The 26,453-nt window shown below is 38.2% G+C and overlaps 1 protein-coding gene across 4 annotated transcripts; it reads right to left on the bottom strand.

Moving 5' to 3' along the window:
• Window positions 1-1,671: 1,671 nt before the first annotated feature.
• On the bottom strand, window positions 1,672-26,453 carry RWDD1 (RWD domain containing 1). Of its 4 annotated transcripts, XM_060030052.1 has the most exons (8): window positions 26,078-26,209; window positions 24,748-24,875; window positions 23,619-23,729; window positions 18,491-18,556; window positions 14,620-14,763; window positions 13,793-13,925; window positions 13,214-13,276; window positions 1,672-3,626 (listed from the first exon to the last, which is right to left on the bottom strand). In XM_060030052.1, the coding sequence occupies exons 4-8, from the start codon at window positions 18,497-18,499 to the stop codon at window positions 3,505-3,507; spliced, it is 471 nt and encodes a 156-aa protein (XP_059886035.1). In that variant the 5' UTR covers window positions 18,500-18,556; window positions 23,619-23,729; window positions 24,748-24,875; window positions 26,078-26,209; the 3' UTR covers window positions 1,672-3,504. The 4 variants fall into 4 exon arrangements, with proteins under 4 accessions (XP_059886035.1, XP_059886034.2, XP_059886037.1 ...); XM_060030051.2 differs by lacking the exons at window positions 23,619-23,729; window positions 24,748-24,875 and adding an exon at window positions 16,550-16,680 and having other exon boundaries at window positions 26,078-26,453; XM_060030054.1 differs by lacking the exon at window positions 24,748-24,875.

Below are 26,453 nucleotides of genomic sequence, written 5' to 3' on the forward strand. Positions count from 1 at the left end.
ATTTCTATTCTATTCTCAAATAGAATCCCATAATATCAGCTGATAATAGCATGGAAAACATTAAATGCATACCTTTATTAGCATCAATATTTACCTTTTAAAACAAATACCTTTAGTAACAGATCCTAATGTCTTAAGGGCCTTTAGATCAATAGAGATGGATCACTCCGATATTTTAAAAGCAAAATTTACATCAGAAGATACATCCAAATTAAAATCAATAAATTCTTTTAACTTTCTCTCAAATGTACAGGTGGAGAATGCTCTAGATCCATAATTTCAAAACAGAGTTCCACAACAATAAATCTATTAATGATACCAAATTATAATGAAGACGTCTATCACATTTAAATAAGCTTGGACTGGTATGAGTAAAGCCACTGACCTATTTTTTAATGTCTTGGGCATGTGGCAGCAGCCCACACTCCAGTAATTTCATGTCCTTAATTACTTTACCTTAACTATTTGGCCGGTAGTAATATGGCTTCATTTTGTTTGTCCACTGAGCACTTTCACTTATGCAGAGAAGCCCACTTTACCTGAAAAAGTAGTTTCTTTTCCTGGTCTTTCTACCTAATGTTCTTTGGGATGGAGGCCATAGGATCCTGAGAACCTCTTTGAAACAGCAAGGACGATGGTCAGGTGAGTGAGGCACTTACCCTGGGTGCAAAATTTAAGGAGATGCATAAAATTCAACAAAGATAAATAATATTTTAATGCTGCATTTAAAAAATAAAAATCAATGTAAAAATCCATGATAAATGAATTATCCAAATTTTAAATAATTATTGGTTTCTCCTTTTAGCTCAGGTGCTGTTATGGCTTTGCACAGCACTGTGAAATTTTTGAAATTTGAAATATTGAAACCCTTTACAATATTCTTGAAACTTCCCCAGCATTTTCCCATCTTTTATTGATGGAGGGGAGTTAGTACATTTGGAATCCAACACACCCCCCTTCTTTCAAGTCCTTTGATGAGTTTGCCCAAGAAAGGTGACATGAAAAAGAAACCTATAAACTTCACAGTACAACTTTTGGCAACATTCTGTCATCTCTGTTACTCAGACACAGGTCCTAAGGCAGCAAACAAACTAGTGTCATTCACATTTACCTATCTACATAAATTCACACTCCATGTGTCGTTTGTGGAAAACTTTCCCTGTCACGTTAGACCTCAATGGTCTCTCTAAAATTACTCCCTACAGTTCTTGAACTGTGTGACTCATTTTGACCCATAATCATACAATCCCTACGATTGCTGCCTGTCATGTATGTTCTCTGAAAGACAAACACTAGGAGCTACTTGCAGTCTTTTACTTACTATCTGTTTGCACCTTCATAACACCTAACAACCAGCTAGCACATAAATATTGAAAACCCACAACTTCCTTTCTTCTGGAATCCAAGAATGCATCTCTTTACTTCTTGGCACATATATCTTGGGAGTTTGGGACAGTAAAATCAATGATCTCATCCTTTTCACTGATAAGAGATGTTACTGATATCTTTCTTGGTTTTACCTCAACTAGGAAATGTTCCTGTAACCTTTTAGATGTGTTACCTTAGGTTAGTATTTATCTACTTTTTTTTCCCTAAGGCATGCTTGCTGCCAGGAGAATGTGATGTAAAGCAGAACCCAGAAGCATTACTCAAAGTTGCAGACAGCAAATAGAACATTTCTTTGAACCCTTATATTTTATCTTTAAAATGCATAAGCATCTTGCATACTATTCCTACAATTAGGTGCCTACTCAGCGCCATTGTTCCAGGGATACAGCAATGAATACAAATATCTGTGTATGTTTTTAACTTAATAATACTGTATACAAGTTAACACGAGTAGAAAAACCAAAACAAAAATTTTCCCAAATCCAAGAGCAAAACTGATAATTCAGGACGGGCCAATTATTGCTTCAAATACTACCAGTCATGCTGTTACACATCCAGGAATTAAGTGTGCTCCAGTTTGAGAAGCAGAGTCTTTGGTTAATTCCCAGAATACAAAGCCAACAGTAAAGTTAATTTTTACTCCGGGTGAAAATATTTGGGATTATCATTAGAACTAACCAGGTTGTCTTTATTTCCATTTCATTAGGGTCTGCCTACATTCTGAAATGACAAAGGTGGTTATTCAATATCTGTAGAAAATGTGTAAAACTTAGACTTTAAAAAATTATGTGAGGGGCAAGTGTAATCATTCTTGATACTTCAAGGTCAAGTCTTCATTGACCTCATACTACACTGCTCACGACTGCTTTTCTTAACTGAACCACTCCTTCAGGTTCTTATGCAACTGCTGATCAGCTGCAGAAAGGATCTCTCCTTAGGAAAAGCAAAATCTCACGTAACAAACTTTTGGACTTCTCTCTGCATAGAAATACTGAACATTACTGCTATTCCTCTTTATTGGTCAGGATCAAGGTGGGTGAAAAGCATTAAATTCCGCAATGATAGTTCTGTCTTAACTTTATTTTAATCATAAGGTCTGACTTCAAAAATAAACATGGATTGATATTGCTGTGTTTGTGGGTACATAGTATTTCTGAATTGAGGAAGCCATTTGCAATAGCACAAGTGATTTCCTATTGCAGTTAAGATTCAATCCTCCAGAACTGCAATGACTGGATAACTTGCACGAAGCCTGGCTCTCCTGCCTGGAGCCCCCAAGTCGATCATTCCAAATTATCACAAAGGTCTAATGTGTGCATGAATGTGGATGTGTGGTACTCTTGCAGACAGTGTACAATCCCAAGAATTCAAACCACTTCAGACTGGTTAATTAGAAAAGTGGGGAAAATCACAATTTATAGACTTGACAACTGTAGGACAGTAGTTCTTCATCAGGAGTGTGCATCACAATCACCTGTGTCACAGGTATGAGATTTCACTGTTTTAAAACTCAGAATGAGGCTCAGTGTTTATTAACCTCCACTGAGAAGGGACCAGGAGTGCACACTTTTTAATAACTCAAACATGATTCTGATGCAGATACTACTATATGACTAAAGTCCATTTTACTCCTGACTATTATATGGGCTTCTGGTTTTGTTAAGACTTAAATTTATTATGCCCGAAGGCTAGAATTCAGAAGGTTTAATGCTCTGTTCACCTCAGTCTTCTAATATTTTATATGAATGACAAACCTTAGAATTCAAACGCCACCAGTCTCTAGCACAGAAATTCCAAGTTATTCCAATTCCTTGCATGTAAACCCACACCTGGGTACAGCAACAGCTGACCTTCCAGTCTTGGTGTTTTAGGCAGAATTTCTCTCCAACACTAAATGATTTTAAACATGTGGCCTTCTTCCCACCAATAAGAGGAATTGAACATTTTATATCTGAAATTTTAAGATCAGTTTATTAAGTTCAATGATGAAAGCCATCAGAAGAATATTCTCCTGAAAATTATTTTTTCTTAGAAAAAAGAAAGGAAAATCAACACCCTCTTAGCACAGCCACAGATGCTATGGCAGTCAAGCCTCTCTGGAGACGGGCTAGTCCATTAGTCGGTCAAGTCACTCTCCCGGTCAGCAGGATTGTAGTCTGGGTCATCCTCATCATCCTCCAGCTCCAAGTCATCCATTTCCTGGAACAAAGACTCATCTACCTCCACGTTGTTTCCAGCTGCAAAAGACAGAAGATTTCCCCTGCAGTCTTACGCTCAGAAATAAAAGATACAACCCAATGGCAGTACCAAACAGAGACTTCTTAAATGTGCATCTGAGGTGCAAGTGACGAAATCCTGAACTACTACTCATACCAACAGTGATCTGCATTGGTCAGCAGAGACACATTTTAAGAGCAACTTCATGGTTCCAGTTCATAGTCTAAAAAATCCAGCTACAAAAAAAGCCAATCTAGAATGAATTATTTATGATCTGGCATGTTATAAGTTGAAGACAATGATGATACAAAGTTGATTATCACTGACCAGGAGACCTGTACCAAGAGTTTATCTCTTCCAATACTGGAGATATATACATCATTAAAGCTCAACCATACTTATAATTAATTGACAAATTTGATCTTCACTCTCACCCACTTCCCCTGTAACCAGTGGTATGCCTTTCTAAGATTCCAAATGTCTAAGCTCTATAGGAAGTAACACCCAGGCTTTGTATGAAACATCTTCACTCTTCAGTCTATCTGTAGTAAATAAAGTAGGATATCAGAGTACTCTTAAATCACCAAGCATTGTTTACCTTCTTTCCCTCTCAGACTCTAGTCCACTGACATTCAACTTAATGAGAAGGAGTCTTGCTTCATGCCTAAGAGCAGTTCAGTAATAAAATACAATTTGTCAAGTCCAAGCCGACGAATAACTGACTCAGCCTGGGAGAAGCAGTAAAGCCCTCACAGAGCAGACGACATCTGAAATATCTTCATGATAAATTTGAACGCAACCAGAAGAAAAGGGGCCAGGATGAAGCAATTCTAGGTAGGTTATGCAAAGGCAGAGAGAAGAGCTAAGACCTTGAATACTTCTAAGTGGAACACAAGATTCTTGAGGAAAAACATCTGGAGATAACACAGATGAAGGCCAAACTGAATGACTGTGCAGGTCAACCTCTCCCTCTAAGCAGCAGAGGACCGTACGGAGAGAAATGGCATCATTACACATGGCTTTTAGAAATACCACCTCAGAGGTGGTGACTACAAGGTAGGAAAGGGCACCAGGAGGAAGAGACTGAGGCAGGGAAATAATTTATGAAGCTATTACTAAAGTCCAGTTGAAAAATAACAAAACTTTCAAATTAGGAGGAAAGAGCTGAAAAGACATTTCAGAGGCAGAATCAACAGAGCTTTTGGTAAGTTACTGGATATAAGGAGACACTTGATCCATTAGACAAGGAAAAGAGTCAAAAATGAGTAAAGACAGTAAAACTTTTAAAGTTCAAGAGAGAATGAGACTCAACTTTCTGGATCTAAAACTTATCAACAAAATAGAAAGGAAAATAAGCTCCTAAAATGAGAAGGAGGATAGATGAAGATATCCTTGTTTTCTGTATCACGGTTTTTGGTTTTGGAATTTTTTTTTTGAGACTAAAAATCTTAGAACAAGAATGTAATAAGATATTAAAATTAAAAAAAATTGCTCAGTGTCAGTAGGAGCCCAGCTCAGGTTAAGAAGCATGATTTAGCAGTGGGCCACCTCAACAGATAGCTGATTCTGAACCTTCTTAACCTTTTCCAGAAGGTAGTCCAGGAACAAGGTCGAAAGGCCAGATGCTAGAGGATCCCCAGCTGGCATAATGGGCATGACAGAAGGACAATGAAGTACAGAACCCAGGGAGCTACTGGAGGGGTGACTGAGTAAGGAGCTCAGTTTAAGAGATACACATAGGGCTCAAGCTCCATGAGGGCAGGGAAATCTGTCTAAATTGTTCTCTGCTGTATCCTCAGCAGCCAGGACAGTGCCTGCCTTACAGGGATGCAATAAATATTTGTGGATGGATGGACAATGGATGGACAAAGGCAGCAAGAGCATAAAGGTCAGGATAAAAAAGAAAAGGAAAGCACAAGGGACTAGAGGTGCCAAAGACGGTGAGAGTGATATAAAATCTAAGACTTTTGGTTAGTTCTACGCTTGAGGTTTTTATAAAGCTCCATGATAGACCATAGACTTGTGATACTAGAAATTTGAAGGAAACAGGTCACTTGAGTCATAGTGACCTGGTTTACTAGTTGTTAGAGGCAAACGTGACCACATTGTTTATCTATTGCTATCTTTGATACTGCTTAAGTTATCATAAAACTTTAAAAAATACATTGCTGGGGGGAGACCTTCAAGATGGCGGAAGAGTAAGACGCGGAGATCACCTTCCTCCCCACAAATACATCAGAAATACATCTACACGTGGAACAACTCCTACAGAACACCTACTGAACGCTGGCAGAAGACCTGAGACCTCCCAAAAGGCAAGAAACCCCCCACGTACCTGGGTAGGGCAAAAGGAAAAAGAATAAACAGAGACAAAAGGATAGGGACGGGACCTGCACCAGTGGGAGGGAGCTGTGAAGGAGGAAAAGCTTCCACACACTAGGAAGCCCCTTCACAGGTGGAGATGGGGGTAGGGGGTGGCAGAGGCGGGGGAAGCAGCTTCAGAGCCACGGAGGAGAGCGCAGCAACAGGGGTGCGGAGGGCAAAGCAGAAAGATTCCCGCACAGAGGATCGGTGCCGACCAGCACTCACCAGCCCGAGATGCTTGTCTGCTCACCCGCCGGGGCGGGCGAGGGCTGGGAGCTGAGGCTCGGGCTTCGGAGGTCGATCCCAGGGACAGGACTGGGGTTGGCTGCATGAACACAGCCTGAAGGGGTACTCCCCCACAGCTAGCCGGGAGGGAGTCCGGGGAAAAGGTCTGGAACTGCCTAAGAGGCAAGAGACCATTATTTCGGGGTGCAAGGAGAGGGGATTAAGAGCACTGCCTAAACGAGCTCCAGAGACTGGCGCGAGCCACGGCTACCAGCGCGGACCCCAGAGACGGGCATGAGACTTTAAGGCTGCTGCTGCCGCCACCAAGAAGCCTGTGTGTGAGCACAGGTCACTATCCACACCTCCCCTCCTGGGAGCGTGTGCAGCCCGCCACTGCCAGGGTCCCGGGATCCAGGGACAACTTTCCTGGGAGAACACACGGCGCACCTCAGGCTGGTGCAACATCATGCTGGCCTCTGCCACCACAGGCTCGCCCTGCATTCCATACCTCTCCCTCCCCCCAGCCTGAGTGAGCCAGAGCCCCCGAATCAGCGGATACTTTAACCTCGTCCTGTCTGAGCAAAGAACAGACTCCCTCAGGCGACCTACACGCAGAGGGTCCAAATCCAGAGCTGAACCCCAGGAGCTGTGCGAACAAAGAGAAAGGGAAATCTCTCCCAGCAGCCTCAGGAGCAGCGGATTAAATCTCCACAATCAACTTGATATACCCTGCATCTGTGGAATACCTGAACACACAACGAATCATCCCAAATTGAGGCGGTGGACTTTCGGAGCAACAATATATATATTTTTTTCCTTTTTCTCTTTTTGTGTGTATGCTTCTGTGTGTGATTTTGTCTGTATAGCTTTGCTTTTACCATTTGTCCTAGGGTTCTGTCTGTTTTTTTTGTTTGTTTTATTTTGGTTTTAGTATAATTTAGCACTTGTTATCATTGCTGGATTTGTTTTTTTGGCTTGGTTGCTCTTTCTTTCTCTCTCTCTCTCTCCTTCTCTCTCTCTCTCTCTTTCTTTCTGGCTGACAGGGTCTCAGTGCTCCAGCCGGCTGTCAGGCCTGTGACTTTGAGGTGGGAGAGCAGAGTTCAGGACATTGGTCCACCAGAGTCCTCCCAGCTCCATGTAATATCAAACGGTGAAAGCTATCCCAGAGATCACCATCTCAACGCTAAGACCCAGCTCCACTCAATGACCAGCAAGCTACAGTGCTGGACACCCTATGCCAAACAACTAGCAAAACAGGAACACAATCCCATCCATTAGCAGAGAGGCTGCCTAAAATCATAAGGTCACAGACACCCCAAAACACACCACCAGAGGAGGTCCTGCCTACCAGAAAGACAAGATCCAGCCTCATCCACCAGAACACAACCTCTAGTCCCCTCCCCCAGGAAGCCTACACAACCTTAGCCACTGGGGGCAGACACCAAAAACAAAAGGAACTACGAACCTGAAGCCTGCAAAAAGGAGATCACAAACACAGTAAGTTAAGCAAACTGAGAAGACAGAGAAGCACACAGCAGATGAAGGAGCAAGGTAAAAACCCACCAGACCAAACAAAGGAAGAGGAAATAGGCAGTCTACCTGAAAAAGAATTCAGAGTAATGATAGTAAAGATGATCCAAAATCTTGAAAATAGAATCGAGAAAATACAAGAAACATTCAACAAGGATGCAGAAGAACTGAAGAGTAAATAAACAATGATGAACAACACAATAAATGAAATTAAAAATTCTCTAGAAGGAATCAACAGCAGAATAACTGAGGCAGAAGAATGGATAAGTGACCTGGAAAGTAAAATAGTGGAAATAACTACCACAGAGCAGAATAAAGAAAAAAGAATGAAAAGAACTGAAGACACTCTCAGAGACCTCTGGGACAACATTAAAAACACCCACATTCAAATTATAAGGGTCTGAGAAGAAGAGAAAAGGAAAGGGACGGAGAAAATATTTGAAGAGATGATAGTTGAAAACTTCCCTAATATGGGAAAGGAAATAGTTAATCAAGTCCAGGAAGCACAGAGAGTCCCATACAGAATAAATCCAAGAAGAAACACGCCAAGATACATATTAATCAAACTATCAAAAATTACATACAAAGAAAAAATATTAAAAGCAGCAAGGGAAAAGCAACAAATAACATACAAGGGAATCCCCATAAGGTTAACAGCTGATATTTCAGCAGAAACTCTACAAACCAGAAGGGAGTGGCAGGACATATTTAAAGTGATGAAGGGAAAAACCTACAACCAAGACTAATCTACCCAGCAAGGAACTCATTCAGATTCAACGGAGAAATTAAAACCTTTACAAACAAGCAAAAGCTAATAAGATAATTCAGCACCACCAAACCAGCTTTACAACAAATGCTAAAGGAACTTCTGTAGGCAGGAAACACAAGAGAAGGAAAAGACCTACAATAACAAACCCAAAACAACTAAGAAAATGGGAATAGGAACATACATATCAAAAATTACCCTAAATGTAAAGGGATTAAATGCTCCAACCAAAAGACATAGATTGGCTGAATGGATACAAAAACAAGACCCGTATATATGCTGTCTACGACAGACCCACTTCAGACCTAGGGACACGTAAAGACTGAAAGTGAGGGGACGGAAAAAGATATTCCATGCAAATAGAAATCAAAAGAAAGCTGGAGTAGCAATTCTCATATCAGACATAATAGACTTTAAAATAAAGACTATTAGAAGAGAAAAAGAAGGACACTACATAATGCTCAAGGGATCAAGCCAAGAAGAAGATATAACAATTGTAAATATTTATGCACCCAACATAGGAGCACCTCAATATATAAGGCAAATGCTAACAGCCATAATAAAAGGGGAAATTGACAGTAACATAATAGTAGGGGACTTTAACACCCCACTATCACCAATGGACAGATCATCCAAAATGAAAATAAATAAGGAAACACAAGCTTTAAATGATACATTAAACAAGATGGACTTAATTGATATTTATAGGACATTCCATCCAAAAACAACAGAATACACTTTCTTCTCAAGTGCTCATAGAACATTCTCCAGGATAGATCATTTATTGAGTCACAAATCAAGCCTTGGTAAATTTAAGAAAATTGAAATCGTATCAAGTATCTTTTCCAACCACAACGCTATGAGACTAGATATCTTACAGAAAAAATCTGTAAGAAATACAAACACATGGAGGCTAAACAACACACTACTTAATAACCAAGAGATCACTGAAGAAATCAAAGAGGAAATCAAAAAATACCTAGAAACTAATGACAATGAAAACACGATGACGCAAAACCTATGGGATGCAGCAAAAGCAGTTCTAAGAAGGAAGTTCATAGCAATACAATCCTACCTCAAGAAACAAGAAACATCTCAAATAAGCAACCTAACCTTACACCTAAAGCAATAAGAAAAAGAACAAAAAAATCCCAAAGTTACCAGAAAGAAAGAAATCATAAAGATCAGATCAGAAATAAATAAAAAAGAAATGAAGGAAATGATAACAAAGATCAATAAAACTAAAAGCTGGTTCTTTGAGAAGATAAACAAAATTGATAAACCATTAGCCAGACATATCAAGAAAAAAAGGGAGAAGACTCAAATCAATAGAATTAGAAATGAAAAAGGAGAAGTAATAACTGACACTGCAGAAATACAAAGGATCATGAGAGATTACTACAAGCAACTATATGCCAATAAAATGGACAACCTGGGGCTTCCCTGGTGGCGCAGTGGTTGAGAGTCTGCCTGCCGATGCAGGGGACATGGGTTCATGCCCCGGTCCAGGAAGATCCCACGTGCTGTGGAGCGGCTGGGCCTGTGAGCCATGGCCACTGAGCCTGCGCATCTGGAGCCTGTGCTCCACAATGGGAGAGGCCACAACAGTGAGAGGTCCACATACCAAAAAAAAAAAAAAAAAAAAGGACCACCTGGAAGAAACGGACAAATTCTTAGAAAAGCACAACCTTCCAAGACTGAACCAGGAAGAAATAGAAAATATAAACAGACCAATCACAAGCACTGAAATTGAAATTGTGTTTAAAAATCTTCCAACAAACAAAAGCCCACGACCAGATGGCTTCACAGGCGAATTCTATCAAACATTTAGAGAAAAGCTAACACCTATCCTTCTCAAACTCTACCAAAATACAGCAGAGAGAGGAACACTGCGAAAGTCATTCTACGAGGCCACCATCACCTTGATACCAAAACCAGACAAGGATGTCACAAAGAAAGAAAACTACAGGCCAATATCACTGATGAACATAGATGCAAAAATCCTCAGCAAAATACCAGCAAACAGAATCCAACAGCACATTAAAAGGATCATACACCATGATCAAGTGGGGTGTATCCCAGGAATGCAAGGATTCTTCAATATACGCAAATCAATCATGCAATACACCATATTAACAAACTGAAGAAGAAAAACCATATGATCATTTCAATAGGTGCAGAAAAAGCTTTCGAAAAAATTCAACACCCATTTATGATAAAGACCGTCCAGAAAGCAGGAATAGAGGGAACTTACCTCAACATAATAAAGGCCATATATGACAAACCCATAGCCAACATCGTTCTCAGTGATGAAAAACTGAAACCATTTCCCCTAAGATCAGGAACAAGAGAGGGTTGCCTATTCTCACCTCTATTAACCTAGTTTTTGAATTTTTAGCCACAGCAATCAGAGAAGCAATAAAAGGAATCCAAATCGGAAAAGAAGAAATAAAACTGTTACTGTTTGCAGAAGACATGATACTATACGTAGTGAATCCTAAAGATGCTACCAGAAAACTAGTAGAGCTAATCAATGAATTTGGTAAAGTAGCAGGATACAGAATTAATGCACAGAAATCTCTTGCATTCCTATACACTAATGATGAAAAATCTGAAAGAGAAATTAAGGAAACACTCCCATTTACCATTGCAACAAAAAGAATAAAATACCTAGGGATAAACCTACCTAAGAAGACAAAAGACCTGTATGCAGAAAACTATAAGACACTGATGTAAGAAATTAAAGATGACACAAACAGATGGAGAGATATACCATGTTCTTGAATTGGAAAAATCAACACTGTGAAAATAACTATACTACCCAAAGAAATCTACAGATTCAATGCAATCCCTATCAAACTACCAATGGCATTTTTCACAGAACTAGAACAAAAAATTTCACAATTTGTATGGAAACACAAAAGACCCCGAATAGCCAAAGCAATTTTGAGAAAGAAAATCGGAGCTGGAGGAATCAGGCTCCCAGACTTCAGACTATACTAAAAAGCTACAGTAATCTAGACAGTATGGTACTGGCACAAAAACAGAAGTATAGATCAATGGAACAGCACAGAAAGCCCAGAGATAAACCCACACACATATGGTCACCTTACCTTTGACAAAGGAGGCAAGAATGTAAAATGGAGAAAAGACAGCCTCTTCAATAAGTGGTGTTGGGAAAACTGGACAGCTACATGTAAAAGAATGAAATTAGAACACTCCCTAACACCATACACAAAAATAAACTCAAAATGGATTAAAGACCTAAATGTAAGGCCAGACACTATAAAACTCTTAGAGGAAAACACAGGCAGAACACTCTATGACATGAGTCACAGCAAGATCCTTTTTGACCTTCCTCCTAGAGAAATGGAAATAAAAACAAAAATAAACAAATGGGACCTAATGAAACTTAAAATCTTTTGCACAGCAAAGGAAACCATAATGAGACCAAAAGACAACCCTCAGAATGGGAGAAATATTTGCAAATGAAGCAACTGACAAAGGATTAATCTCCAAAATTTACAAGCAGCACATGCAGCTCAATATCAAAAAAACAAACAACCCAATCCAAAACTGGACAGAAGACCTAAATAGACATTTCTCCAAAGAAGATATACAGATTGCCAACAAACACATGAAAGTATGCTCAACACCGCTAATCATTAGAGAAATGCACAATCAAAACTACAATGAGGTATCATCTCACACCAGTCAGAATGGCCATCATCAAAAAATCTACAAACAATAAATGCTGGAGAGGGTGTGGAGAAAAGGAAACCCTCCTGCACTGGTGGTGGGAATGTAAATTGATACAGCCACTATGGAGAACAGTAAGGAGGTTCCTTAAAAAACTACAAATAGAATTATCATATGACCCAGCAATCCCACTACTGGGCATATACCCTGAGAAAACCATAATTCAAAAAGAGTCATGTACCAAAATGTTCATTGCAGCTCTATTTACAATAGCCCGGAGATGGAAACAACCTACGTGCCCATCATCGGATGAATGGATAAAGAAGATATGGCACATATATACAGTGGAACATAACTCAGCCATAAAAAGAAACGAAATTGAGTTATTTGTAGTGAGGTGGATGGACCTAGAGTCTGTCATACAGAATGAAGTAAGTCAGAAAGAGAGAAACAAATACCATATGCTAACACATATATATGGAATTTAAGGAAATAAATGTCATGAAGAACCTAGGGGCATGACAGGAATAAAGACAGGGATGTAGAGAATGGACTTGAGGACACAGGGAGGGGGAAGGGTAAGCTGGGATGAAGTGAGAGAGTGTCATGGAGTTATATATACTACCATATGTAAAAGAAATAGCTAATGGGAAGCAGCTGCATAGCACTGGGAGATCAGCTCGGGGCTTTGTGACCACCTAGAGGGATGGGATAGGGAGGGTGGGAGGGAGACCTAAGAGGGAGGAGATATGGGGATATATGTATATGTATAGCTAATTCACTTTGTTATAAAGCAGAAATTTACACACCAGTGTAAAGCAATTATACTCCAATAAAGATGTTACCAAAAAAATACTTTGCTGTAGTTTAATGTACAAATTGATCAAACATTTGAATTTATTCTTCAAAATGTGTTTCTTTATAGCCTTGGGAGGAAAAATTTACATTAAGTTACCACTATGATTTTCATGGTTTAATAAAAACAGCACATTATGTACATGTGGAATTCTAACATTATCTTACCATCTTCCAAGAACTGAATATCAGATGTGTCGAGATTATGATCTGTTTCAAATAGCTGTCTCCCTAAAAGAAATAAACATATTTAACTCGAATGGCATACTTTTCCTCCATCTCCCCTACAATGCTTTAAACAGTAGAATAATATAAACAAGTTATAAAAAAAACAAGTCTTAAAACCTGTTTTTTCTGTGAATTTCAATCAATTTATGAACTCAGTGAGTAGCTAAGAGGCATATGAAATGTATTTGCATTAAAATGGAAGAAGTGAAAACCTAATCTGCCTCAGAGTCCTAGAAAAACAAACGGTTTGATTCTATCAGTCCTAAGGCTTGTGATCCTAAAAGTCATGGTAATTATATCTCAACATCTATCCACTCCAATATTTAGATGAAAGATAAGCCATAAAAATTAATTATAATTATGTGTGAAGAAACATCACCATATGGAGAGAATGCTTTCTCTTTTTGTCCTAGATGCCTAAGTATATTATTTTCTTATAGAAATCTGTCCAAATGATCCTCTTGCTATGTAAGAAATAATATAGGAGGGCTTAAAGGAACAGGATATGAGGGGTCATACCACTTAATTTATTTTTTCCTGCTTGTTCTTCTTCTTTCATTCGTTTCTTTTTAATTTCCAAGAGTTCTGCATCAAACTTGGCCTTCCAACTTAAGAAATTCTCGATTGTAACAGGAGTGCCATGGAATAATTGCTTAGAAAAGAAGAAAGACACACCACCAGATAAATGATACAACAGTTAGAAAATAAAGCCTAATGATCTTCTAGACAAATGAATACAGCCACTCACAGGAAAAAGAGAAAAATGGTTTCAAGTTTAAAATATTTAGTCTGATTTCTGCCTGCACTGGCTACTCTAATTGGTTTTGGCAATTTACTCTGGAAAAGTCCTTTTTTAATTTTTATTACAAAAAAGCAAAGATAATACGTAATGTGTCCCCATTGCTATTCACTGTTAAGAAGAAAGTTGCTACTGTCAATATTAATATGTTTAAATACACATCAATTCATAACACTAACATCATTGCTTATCTTTTTTACTTCATTTTAGAATCTAAGGTTTTCTTTACATTTAGTAAATATTTAAATCACTCTGGTGGAGGCTTTATAATTCTAAACTCTATACCGTAAGTGAAATAGTTTATATTTCTTGATTTTACCTGCATAAGCTTTAATAACCTTTAACTAACTGATTATTAATCATTATTGTGCCATGTGCATCAACTAAATGAGGGACCTTCTAAAATTTTACTTAGTAAAGCTTTATTAAAATTTACTTGTGCTTCTTTTTGTGATTCCCCCCAAATTACTGAAATTTCCAAAAGCAAACCCCCCCAAAAAATACAGATTTAAAGAATAATGAAAGAAAATCTGACTTTTAAATATACCTTTTCAGCTTCTTCTGCTTCTTTTTCTTTTTGTTTTTTTTCTTCTTCTTGTCTAGTTTTTATTTGATCTACTATTTCATTTAATTTTTCTTGCACGGCTGTCACTAAAGTAAAGATCATCACCATACCAAGGTTTTCTTCTGTCTATGTAACCAAAAAAGAAAAAACGGTTGTAGTGAGAAACACAATTCTCAGAAAAATAAAAACAACTAACTAACCAGTGGGGGGAAAAAAGGTGTTTCAGCGTAATCACTACACTTCATACATTTATAACATGATCACTAATTCAGTTACACCATAAGTTTGGACTCTTGGATCACTTAAGAATTAAGCATATATATAAAAATAACATTTTAAAAGTCTTGTAATTTGCCATATTCAACCTAAAACAGAGAAAAAAAGAAATTTCAATAAATTCTATGTAATAATCATAAATATACGTAGAATTCAGAAAACGTTTTTCTGCAGTAGCTAGCAACATCAGTTCTCCAGCGTGTTTTCATGATTTTAGTTTTAAACCATTACAAATAGAAAGAAAAAAGGATACATAAAGATAAATCATAAAAGTACCTACATTCTTTATTGTTGTATTATATTAGAAAATCACTTTGCCCTCAAAATTCAGTCCATTGTCAGAGCTCTTAAGATACCCTCAAAGAACTAAAATAATGATAACATACTGGAGAACTGATAGTGCTAGCTACTGTAGGAAAAAGTTTTCTGAATTCGTACCAAAATGTTATTAGGCATTTATACCTGACTGGTGAGATTAAGGGTAATCTTTATTTTCTTCTTCATTATTTTCTGTATTTTCTGAGTTTTCTATAATATAAATTCATTATTTTGATAACTAAAAATTAATATAACTACTTTTAGGGGAAAAAATACAAATATGTGCTCTATCTCTGATCTCAGGTTAAGTATCAGAAAGAAATCAAAACTTTCTTTTTGAAAGAAAGGAGTTTGAGTATAAATGAAATATAAAATGCATATTAACAAAATCACTCAGATCAAATAACTTACATTAATATATGACTGACTGAATACAGTATATTGTTCCAGGCTCTCTGCAATGTTTTTACAAGAAGAATGTTAAACCAAATATAGAGAATTAATATAACTTCACACTGGGTAACAGAGTGAACAGGGCCCAGATCAGCATCAATTAATGTTTGATATATCCCTTCCCTCTTCATTCTCTAATAGCTCCAGATATTTTTAAAATGTCAGCATTTAGAGCATCTATAGTCTTTGAAATATACAAGTCACATTTATGATGGAGACATGTTTTATGTCAGTTCTTCTTAGAAAACAAACAAAATCAGGACTTCTGTTTTAAGCTGGTGGAGTAAGATTTTACTTGCCCTCCCTACTCCCTACTCTGAAGATCCCATGAAAACTCTCTACCCAAGCAAGAGAGAGCTTTAAATATCCCCCATGCCCAGACTGTGAGTAGCCCATCCCATCACAGAAATAGCCAGGTAAGAACTTTCTGATATCCATTTTCCACCACTTCTCTTACCAAATTATAGGCAACTAGCCTGCAACAGGTCAGGGGGGTTAGGAGTTTTAATGTTTTTTAAGTTGGAATTTTTAAGTTTACATGGGACTAGGCATTCTGAGAACCAAATTTTAACTGTGTTTATAACTTAGAGTCCCTAATCACATTTTTATCGCCTACAAGTCACAGGGTTAACTGAGTTTTAAACAAGGGTATAGGAAGAACTTCTCTTACTCAAATTTTAAAGGTACAGTGGGAAACAAAAATAAAGATGCTTTGTGAATATATATACACACACACACATCATGAATTTTGCTTGTTCAAAACACTGGTTATACATATTTAATAGCATTTTCTGACCCTTAACATTACTGTATAATATTTAAGGCCAATAAAATAATGCCATTACAAAACTTGTTACTTCCTTACCTGTAATGCTAATAATTTTAAAATGTCTGAGACATCATTATCATCTAGATTTAACTGAGAGAATATTTCATAAAGGGGAGCTTCATCTGGGTATTTTTCACTGTATGTAAACTTGAGGGTAGTCTGGACAGCTAAAGACACAAGATAAGAGATTGATATGAACACCTTAAAATGTAAAGTACAGAGAGGTCAACATCTTTGTTGAATCATTAATTAATTTACAATGTGTCAATGAAAAGTAGCATAACAGATTTTCCTACAAAGAGAAACAAGGTTACCATGAGACCAGATAGATAATTACTACTAACATAAACAACATGTACCACAAATATAAGTGAAAACAAATCACAGGAATACCAAAGATCACTTCTAACACATCTACTACTTATGAGTATTTTATCATGTTGCACATCAGAGAAAGAGGATGAAGAACACATTCTTTTTAAAACTCTCCTTAAGATGAACAAAATGCACTGAATATGACATACAGAAAAAGTACTACCTTAGGCTCATTTTCAGGCCTCTACCAGAGCCAGCTCCAGTGCAGGAGTCCATACTGCTATCTGCACAATGCCAGCAGGGCACTGCTAAGGGGTTGCTAGAGTACACAGCTGTGAACTGGACAGTTTGAGAGGCTATCTGAGAAACTTTTAACCTGACTCATCCATACATGCTCCCCCAGTCTTTTGGCCTGTGCCAATTCACAGATCTGACACTGGTATAGGTGTGAGATTCTTACAGGCGCATTAGTGCAAAGTATCTCTCTGCTACCTAGCATGATGAATTCTCAATTTCGCCAACTAAGCAGTAGGGCTAAACATTTTCTGTTAAAACTTACTCATCAAAATGACCCTTTGTCTAGATTTTGCCTTTCCTGTAACTCACATTTTAATTATTAAAACTTCCTGATATTGATGATTTTAATTGAAATCTAGATTTCTCTCCATGGGAATGGAAAAAAAAACACCTCAAAATGTGCTGGCTTGATATTTTGTTTTAATTTTTATGTATGACGTTAACAAAGAAGTTTATATAATTATATATAAATATATATAAATATCTATCTATATAAATATATGTAAATAACTGTATTCAACAGCTTTTTAATTCAGATTTCAGTAATATCAATACTAACCTCATTTTCAATTCTACAAGACAGATTTAGAGTTATCAAATGACACCACTAAAACGGTATTACTGAATACCCATGACAGAATTTTAGTTGACAGGAAAAAAAAAAAATCCTTGGGGTTAACACCAACTTATACAACATTCTTATCAAATTACAATATTAACTGAACTGGACTAAAAGCAGAAAAGAACTTAAGACACTCTTCCCCCAACATGTATCAAATTTAAATTAATTTTAATTTATTAGTTTTATAGCTCCTTTATTTCAATTTGTATATTTGTCTTAGTTCTACACTTGTATAATATTGGTTTTTATTTGGTTTTATGTATACACATACTTAAATAACAGTACAATATCCATTCTAAAGAGAGAGGGGAAAAATGCAGAGAGGTATTTATCCAGCCCAATTTATAACAGCAAATGTCCAGTAAACAATCTAAATATCCGAAAAGGAAAAAGTCCTTGCTATGCCAAGGAATACCACACAACCACTAAATTACGTGTGCATGCCAAGTGTTCTTGACAAATATGTCCTACCCTTTTCTTATCTGCTGTATTGTTAATGTTTCTGTTTCACTTTTAAGAATTAAGCTTACTGTCAGAATACATCTCCTTGACTTCCTCTCTGTTTCTCTAGAAGTCATTATTCCATAGTAAATACTGACAAGAAATATGTAACATTCATACTAAATTCTTAACAGCACCTTAGCACCTCCACACATGCAATGCCCAACACAATGGCTGCAGAATGAATAAAATTCCCGAGAGAAGGGCTTAGAAAAACCTAAAGTATTTTTGATTAGACTTACTTTCATCATTTTCTCCAGCCTCAGATGTCACAGTAATGGTGAAGCTGGGTGGATTTTCTGATAATACTGCAAGAAATTATACACAGAGATTAAGTTATTAAGATGCTTCCTACGGCACATGCTTTTCCTTATTAGTAAAATATCAATATCCAGTCCTGGAAACTGATTCCTAGCCTGTATTTCCATTTCCATAAATACAGACTGAATAGAACAATTCAAACGATAAAACATCCATCAATTTCTATTTAAATCTAGGGTTTTCTTTAATCTGGGGAAAAAAATACCTATAATAGATACCCTCTTTGAGTTTTATCAAATCAATTAAAATAAGTAATTTACTTTTTAATTCAAAATTTCCACCTATACATGGAAAATTACATTCTAAAAAATTTCCAAATGAAACGGCAAAAAAAAAAAATTGATGTTTCTCATCAGAACCTACCCTCATAAATACTCAGTATTATCACTAATTTTTATACTTATATATTCTGAAATATAATTCAGAATCTCCATGACAAACAGTAAATATTAATTTGTTAGAGTTTGTGTCTTCTAGCTCTCTCATTCTTCTATATCATCTCTAGAACCAAGCTTTATTCTTTCAGAAATTATTGAAAATCTACCATCTTCCATGGAATTACAAAATTATCCATGAATCCAAGTATCAAATTACTTATAATTTGTTAAGCAAGACATGTCAATCAACATTTACATAAATAAGAAAGTTTTATATGCTATTTTGAAGCCTGATGTCTATCTGATACTATTTACCTGTTTATGATCTATTCCCCTACAAGAATACTGTAAAAACTCTGAGAACTCCTACATCAGTGCCTGGCAGTATCTAGAAACTCAATAAAGTTTGGCTCAATGAAAGAGCTGAACTAATATTCAGAACCATTAGATGATTAAACAAGGAAAATTCAAGTCACCCTTGATTGCTGCTGAGTCCAAAAGAAAAGTCTGTGCTTCACTTCAGGCCTGGGAAGCCCTGACCCCTGTGCAGCTCAGCAGCCTCTTTCGGACATGAAAGAGTAAGGGGATCTCTGAAGAAGTCACCACAAAAACTACTCAGCTTTTCCTATTCGAGAACTTCTGAAGTCTTCATAAATAAATGAATTATCAATAAAATGAATTATCAATAAAAGTTTCAGGGGACTTCCCTGGCAGTCCAGTGGTTAAGACTCCGGTGCTTCCACCACAGGGGGCACAGGTTCGATCCCTGGTGGGGGAACTAAGATCCCACATGCCCAGTGGCACGGCCAAAATGTTAAAAAAAAAAAAAAAATCAAGACATATTCCCTCATTTTAATTGAAGTTTGAAAGTACTTGAAGCAATGATGAACATCTATGGTTAGTACAAAGGTGTTTGTCAGGAAGATAAGAGACTCACTGGACTCATATTTTAATAGGCCTCAGGCAGTCCAGCCTATGCAGAAAAAGTCCCTAAAAGGTAATTATAATAAAGCTTTTATAATATGATTGGCCCTACCTTTTTTCTAACAAACGTGTGTAAAATATGTTTGATGTACTTCATTCCTATTTCTTTTCATGACCAACCTTAGCATTTACATGTCATGAAATATAAACATTGCAACTATATAAATAAGGGTTCAACTCAATGACATTCCAACTTATTATCATTTTCTAGGGCTCCATGAGGCTGTAATTTAGGGGTTACCTATAACCAGTAACAACAGCTAACATTTATTGAGCATTACTTTGCACCTGTGCTGTTCTATGCATTTACACAAAGATCCTTTACTTCTCACACCAAAATCCTGCTTTTATACTGTTACCACATTTCACCAAGTTTAAGATGCCATCAATTATGTGATGCACCTTACTTTATGTACCACTAAGAAACTACCAATTAAACTATGATATGTAATCAATTATAAGACAAATTCATATTTCAGAAATGTTTACATGTAAAACTATGTCTTTGAATCAGTTAAATATAGTATCATCCCAATTTTAGAGATGTGGAAACTGAGATAAAAGAGTTATATAGCCAGTAACTGGCAGGACTGAATATAAACTGTATAGAGTTTCATTCTCTTTAAAAAAAATTTTTCCAGCTGAGAAATTCCAGGGAAGTCATTTGAGCTAGGCTGTGAATAAAGGCATACTGGTAAATAGAGATGGAGAAAAGGAATGCAGAATAGAGTAACACGGCAAAGGGTATAATGGTGTGAAAGCTTAAGGACTATGCAAGGAATTAGAAATTATTCCACTAGAGAATGTACATGCGGTGAATAAAACAAGTTGAAAATATACAGCTGAAAGTTTAGTGTGGACAGTGATAGCTTTCTTTAGCAGAAGTAATAAGGTCAGAATTCTATTTCTAAGCATAGAAGATAAATCTAGCAACAGTGCATAAAGTGGAAGGGGAAAAACAAGACTAGATGCAGGATGAAACTTGATAGTTACTGAAATCGTTTCAGCAAAGTTAATGAGGTTCTGAACTAGGCTGGGAGCAATGGGAACAGCAGAGAACAGGGACAAATCTAAGATGGTGATGTGTGACAACTTGAATTTGTAGGCAGTGCCAATAACAAAAACCAGAAATAGAAAAGAAAAACCAGATGTATTTGAAGAACACAGAATTTCAGTTGGAGGTATCAAGTATGCAATTAGAAATGGGCAAATGGGGCTAAAGAGAGTTGGGCCTGAATTTAATTTGGGATCATCCACAGAGGTGACAGCTAAAGCCATTCGACTAAATGAAATCGCCAGAGAGAATACAGAGAGAAAAATAAGGGCCAATGTCAGCTATGTAAGGGATCCTAAATTTGCAGAACAAAAGTAAGAGGAGGAAAAAGTGCCAAAGGTTAAAAGAAAAGTAGCAGCCATGACAGGTAAAAACAAACTCAAGAGAAGCCTATTTTATTTGTGAATCCACCTAAGTACCGAGAGATCCAGCTCTGACATGGCAGTCTCTATGTGCTGCTGTATGTGTCTGAGCAGCTGTTGGTAGGGGGAACGGGGGAATGAACCATTGGCCTGTAAGATCATATCTAAATCCCTAACAAGGCCCTTCGTGATCTGGCCCCTGTGTACTTGTCAGTCTCATTTTCCGTGACTCTCAACTTTACTTTCTAGCCATACCCAGCTACTTGTCCTTTGAACACATTTGGCTCTCACAGAGTCATGCTTCTGCACATATGCCCCATCCCCCAGTCTCATTCACATAACTCATCACCCCTCAGCTCTCCAAAACAACTCAGACCGTCCCCTCTCCCTTTGCTGTGGCTGCATTCTATATGAACCTCCATGAAAGAATCATCACATTGTGTTGTAAATTATTTACCTGATGTCTTTTCCCAAGAGATTGAGCTTCTAACAATAAGTATACTAAATATATGGTAAATGAGGACCCCATGTGGTAAATGAGGACATGGGAATGCTAGCAAGAACATCCCTGAACTGCCTGACCTTGGGAGCTAGACAGGAGAGGGAGGCAAGATGAACAAGAAAGAAGCTGATAAACTAACAAACCATGAGAATTCATGATGAGAGGCATGTTCACTAAAAGCATGGGAATGAAAAACCGTAGGGCTACAAAGCTTATAGACAGAAAGAGGAATTTCAGAGGCCAAAATTTTAAAGATGGCCCATCCAAGCTGTGGCTATGGCCCCTGCAGTTGGAGGAAAAAAACTGTTCGTTGATAAAGACGGGAGTTATGAAGCCATGTTATTAGAAGAATCCACAACTAAGATGGTAAATTTCTAGTAAAGAGTATCTTATATTTGTTTAACAGTTATAAAGTTTTTACACTTACATTATTCCTTATTAAATAGATATGTAAACTGAGGCTTGGAGAGGTTATATGATTTGTCCAAGGACAAAGAGCTGATACGCATTCCACCAAACTGCCATTACAGAGAGAAAATTGTGAACCAGGAACAAACAAAAAAAAATATTGGAGAACACTGCTAATATCCACTCTCCCCTTCTTCCAGTTATACCATTTTTAACTGAGCGTATTGCCCACCCAGGATGAAGACTATCTTTCCCAGCATCCCTTCCAGTTAGGTCTCACCAAATGACCGAGTTCCAGCTAATGGGATAGAAAGAAATAAGCCCTTTTATAGTTTTGAGGAAATTTCCTTAAGGAAATTTAAGAAATATTTAAGAAATTTCTTAAGAAACTGCTGTCTTTTACTTCTTCTTCTTCTTCTTTTTTTCCCTTCCTTCCTTTATCTATCCTATTGCCTGGAAAAGGAATGCTGCCATCTTCACCATGAGCATGAGACTACATCTTAGCAATGACAAAGAACTAAGAAGAAGCCTGGGTCCCTGAAGAATTCTTGCACCAGAGCTACACATCTATCATTTATGTGCAAGAGCAATAAACTTTTACCTTTTTAAAACCAGTTATTTGGGGGTTCGTATCATAGCTTAATCTAATTAAAAAAAAATGGAAAAGGGATTATATTCCAAAGCTTGGAGGTTACTAAAATAGGGAAACTTACTGAATTGAACTTGAAAAGATGAATTATTCCTGAGTTCTCATGAAGCAATAATCCTATCCCAATGCATTACACACTGTGAGTTGGGGCGAGTTGAGGAAAGATTAACTTTCACTAGAGACCAGACTTCCACCACTGTGAGTGGATCAAAATACTTTTCAGAAAAAGAATAAGGTTGGTGGGCATTGCGGAAGGAACCAGCGGAGGAGCATAAGTGTTAGGTGATATAGGGGCAGATGATGGTAAACTAGACAGAATTTAGGATTTTGTAAAGAGCAGAGAAAACGGAGGTAGTAGCTGAAAGGTACACTAACAGGACACACAAATGACACTAAGGTTTTCACAAAGAACCAGATCAGCTCATGATAAAATAAGTCTCTTTGGATCTTACAAAGTGACTGTCCTAGAAAAACTGCTTTCACAAGATGACTTCTGCCCCATCTCTAAGATGCAATTTTAACTGTTAAGCTCATGGGTGTTACTTAGAGGTACTAATATAAGCAAATACAGGATTACGTACCCCTCTCTGTAAGATCAAAGAGAATTAAGGGAACCTAACTTTTGATTAGCCTAAAGCTAACCAATTTGTTCCAACAAAACACCCGATAGCCAGGATTTTGACACAGAAATGGAAATAACCAAATTCAACTACCTTAGCAGGACCTTGTCAAGTGAAGCACTGAAGGAGAATGTGGTATCAGGAAAGTCCATTTACATTTTGGGAGACTAGTTGTTAGGAGAATTGGATCAATGTGCAGTCAAGCTACAGAATAGGCACAGAGAAGAAACTGTATTATGATCTGTCATATTTCACAACAAATGCAACATCAGGCCAAAAGTTCTCTGCAAATAGTCAAGCAACAATTCTAAAGTCAGGTTAGGTCTATGTGCCTAGGACTATGGCTGGCTGAACTGTGCCTCTTCAGCATCCACAAGGGGGTCATGATGTACTTAACAAAGGCTTCTCTGTCAGCACTCTACCATGTACTTAAAAAAAAGTATTTACCAAATCTAATATTCAATGTGATTCAAAGTGACGTTTGAAAACTACCAATTAGTGTTCCTTGGCAAACTGACACAAACAAGGTCTCTTTCTGAAACCTGGTATGAAAATATTAAAGTATGAAATCATCAACACGAAAGAAAGCTGTAAAACAGTAAACCTTGCAAATCCTCAAAATTTCAAAAGACCAAACATGGAAATATATGATTCCAAAGCCCTCTGCCTTTTCCTTGAGGCATCATACAGAACTTGATCAAAGTTCCTAAAGAACTATAAATCAAGACATCTCATTTTAATTTATTTAATGCAATTGTAGGACTGCTGATAGGAATTAGAGACAGGTGGGCTCAGCTGGCACTGCAGAATACTTGATGCGTCAAAGATTCACATATTGTCCTTCATTACCCTGGCTCGGAATCCTCAAGCACTTTTGCATCTGACAAGAATTTCACATACTGAACTACATCAGAGCTTAGTACAATTTGAAAGAACCATCCAATTATTCTAGGGTTAAAAATGTATCACTGTCATAAATGCTTATGTGCACAGTACTTAATGAGTGACACCTTATGCCCAAAGAAATGAAAACAACAGCACATCTTATGCTTTCTTAACTCTGCCTACACTGTGTTCATGCCTGTTACGTTTCCAATATACTAGAAATGACCAAACGTCATGATTAAGAATATATCCAACAACTGACCCTATATTCTATTTTATTTAGACATTGATATATAAGCAAGGATAGATAAGGGAGCCAGACTCCATACACACTCACCCAGTTAATGACACTCTCAAACCCCTCTTCACTCATCCCCTTAACATCCTCACAGCACAGCTGTACTGCTGTTGACAGAGAACATGAACAGGACTGGAGCTATACAGGGATAGCTGAGAGACATCTGCCTGTTGGCAAAGCAGAACAAAATTTGCTACCATTGCAAGCAGTGATCAAAGGGTAGAGCTAAGAAAACTAAGCTAAACAATGAAAAGGGAGTTTATGAGTTAAAATAACATTACCTTACACTCTGAATTCTGACAATCAGTGATGGACAACACTCAAAGGAAGGGATAGGGAAGGTAAATCCCACAAACCTAGGCTATACTCGCTCATGTTCGCTTTATTAGATCACCTCTCAAAAACTGAGTGTAAAGTGAGAGAAGCCATATTGATATGGTTATCTTGCAGCATTTTCAGAATCATCTGAAGGCTTAATACTGAAGAATTCTCTTCCTTTAAAATATACCAAATGAACTTCTCATTAATATTTCACATTAGCCCAACTTCCCAAGTAATCTTCTGCTCCCCCTCATCCCAGCTGGAGCTGGATCCCAAGCCCCAGACCTTACTCTTATTACCAGTCCTGCCACTAACTTTCTGGCCAACCCAGAGCAAGCACTTACCTCTCCTGAGCCTCCACTACCTTGCTTCTAGTAACAGGAAGCCAGGCCTGATGATATCCTACTATTGGTCTAATTACCTGTGATCTTACAGTGGACCTGAAATTTGGGCCACCTCATTCATGGGGCATTCTGCAGAATATGAGAATGTAAAAAAAGAAGAAGAACGAAAGAAAGAAAGAAGAGAAAAGAAAAACGACAAACTTCTGGGACAACACTACTCTCAAAACGGATTCTGGGTAACTGAGAATTCTGAATCCCACAAACTTTAAAACGCCATCGTCTGAAAAACAGCTTCTACCTGAATAGAGGTGAAAATGTGAAAACTGACACTCGTGCGGCACTGGAAAGACTACTCCCACTTGGAGTATCTATATTCGTGTATTTCACTAAACCTCGGGCTGCTGTTAAGTCACAATGGAACTCTCTGGTTTTGCCCCCGACTGAATTCCAGGCCCGAGACTCCAGGGACCTCGCCAGCCTCGCCCGGACTTTCAGATTTCAGGAAACAAGCGAAGAAGAGAAAACAGCCGTAGAGTTACTCGTAGATGCCTGAACCCTTGAAGAGAAGTAGAGAAGAGGGCGCGGTGGCCACACGGCCTCTCCGTTCCCTTCTCCATCCTGGCCCAGGATGCCGAGGGCCGTGGCGGTGGCGGCCGGTCCCACTCCACCCCGAGTAGCTGCGGGCCCGCGGCCGCGTAAGTCACCTGTGAAGGAGTCAGGGTAGATGGACTCCAGAGCCTCCAGCTCGTTGCGCTGCTCCTCGCCGTAATCTGTCATCGCGGCCCTCGCTGCAGCCCATGGATCGCCCAGACACCCAGGCGGCGCGCGGCAGCCGGGACCGCGGCGCACTGGGAGAGCAGGCAGCTGCCGGGCGGGCGCAGGCGCAGAGTCCCCGGCTGAGAGGCCGGAGGCCCAAAGCCAGGCTAGGCCTGCTGAGCCACAGCCCAGCGCCTGCCTCCGCCTGCTCCCTAGTTCCGCGTTCGACTCGTTGGGCCTGGCCGGTGGGCCGCCTGTCCCACGCCCGCTCGGGATTTGCAGGGATAGTGAAGACACCCGGTCTGGCATTTGCCATGGACACCT

Source organism: Delphinus delphis, chromosome 14 (assembly GCF_949987515.2).
Source record: "Delphinus delphis chromosome 14, mDelDel1.2, whole genome shotgun sequence".
Lineage (NCBI taxonomy): Eukaryota > Metazoa > Chordata > Mammalia > Artiodactyla > Delphinidae > Delphinus > Delphinus delphis.

Coding starts and splice junctions, on each gene's coding strand:
- RWDD1 (XM_060030051.2), bottom strand. CDS start 26,438: ATGCCAGACCGGGTGTCTTCACTATCCCTGCAAATCCCGAGCGGGCGT. Junction 18,557..26,077: donor CTACCCTGACTCCTTCACAG/GTGACTTACGCG, acceptor AATTTCTTGCAG/TATTATCAGAAAATCCACCC. Junction 13,277..13,792: donor AGGAAAAAATAAATTAAGTG/GTATGACCCCTC, acceptor TATTTCTTTTAG/GGAGACAGCTATTTGAAACA.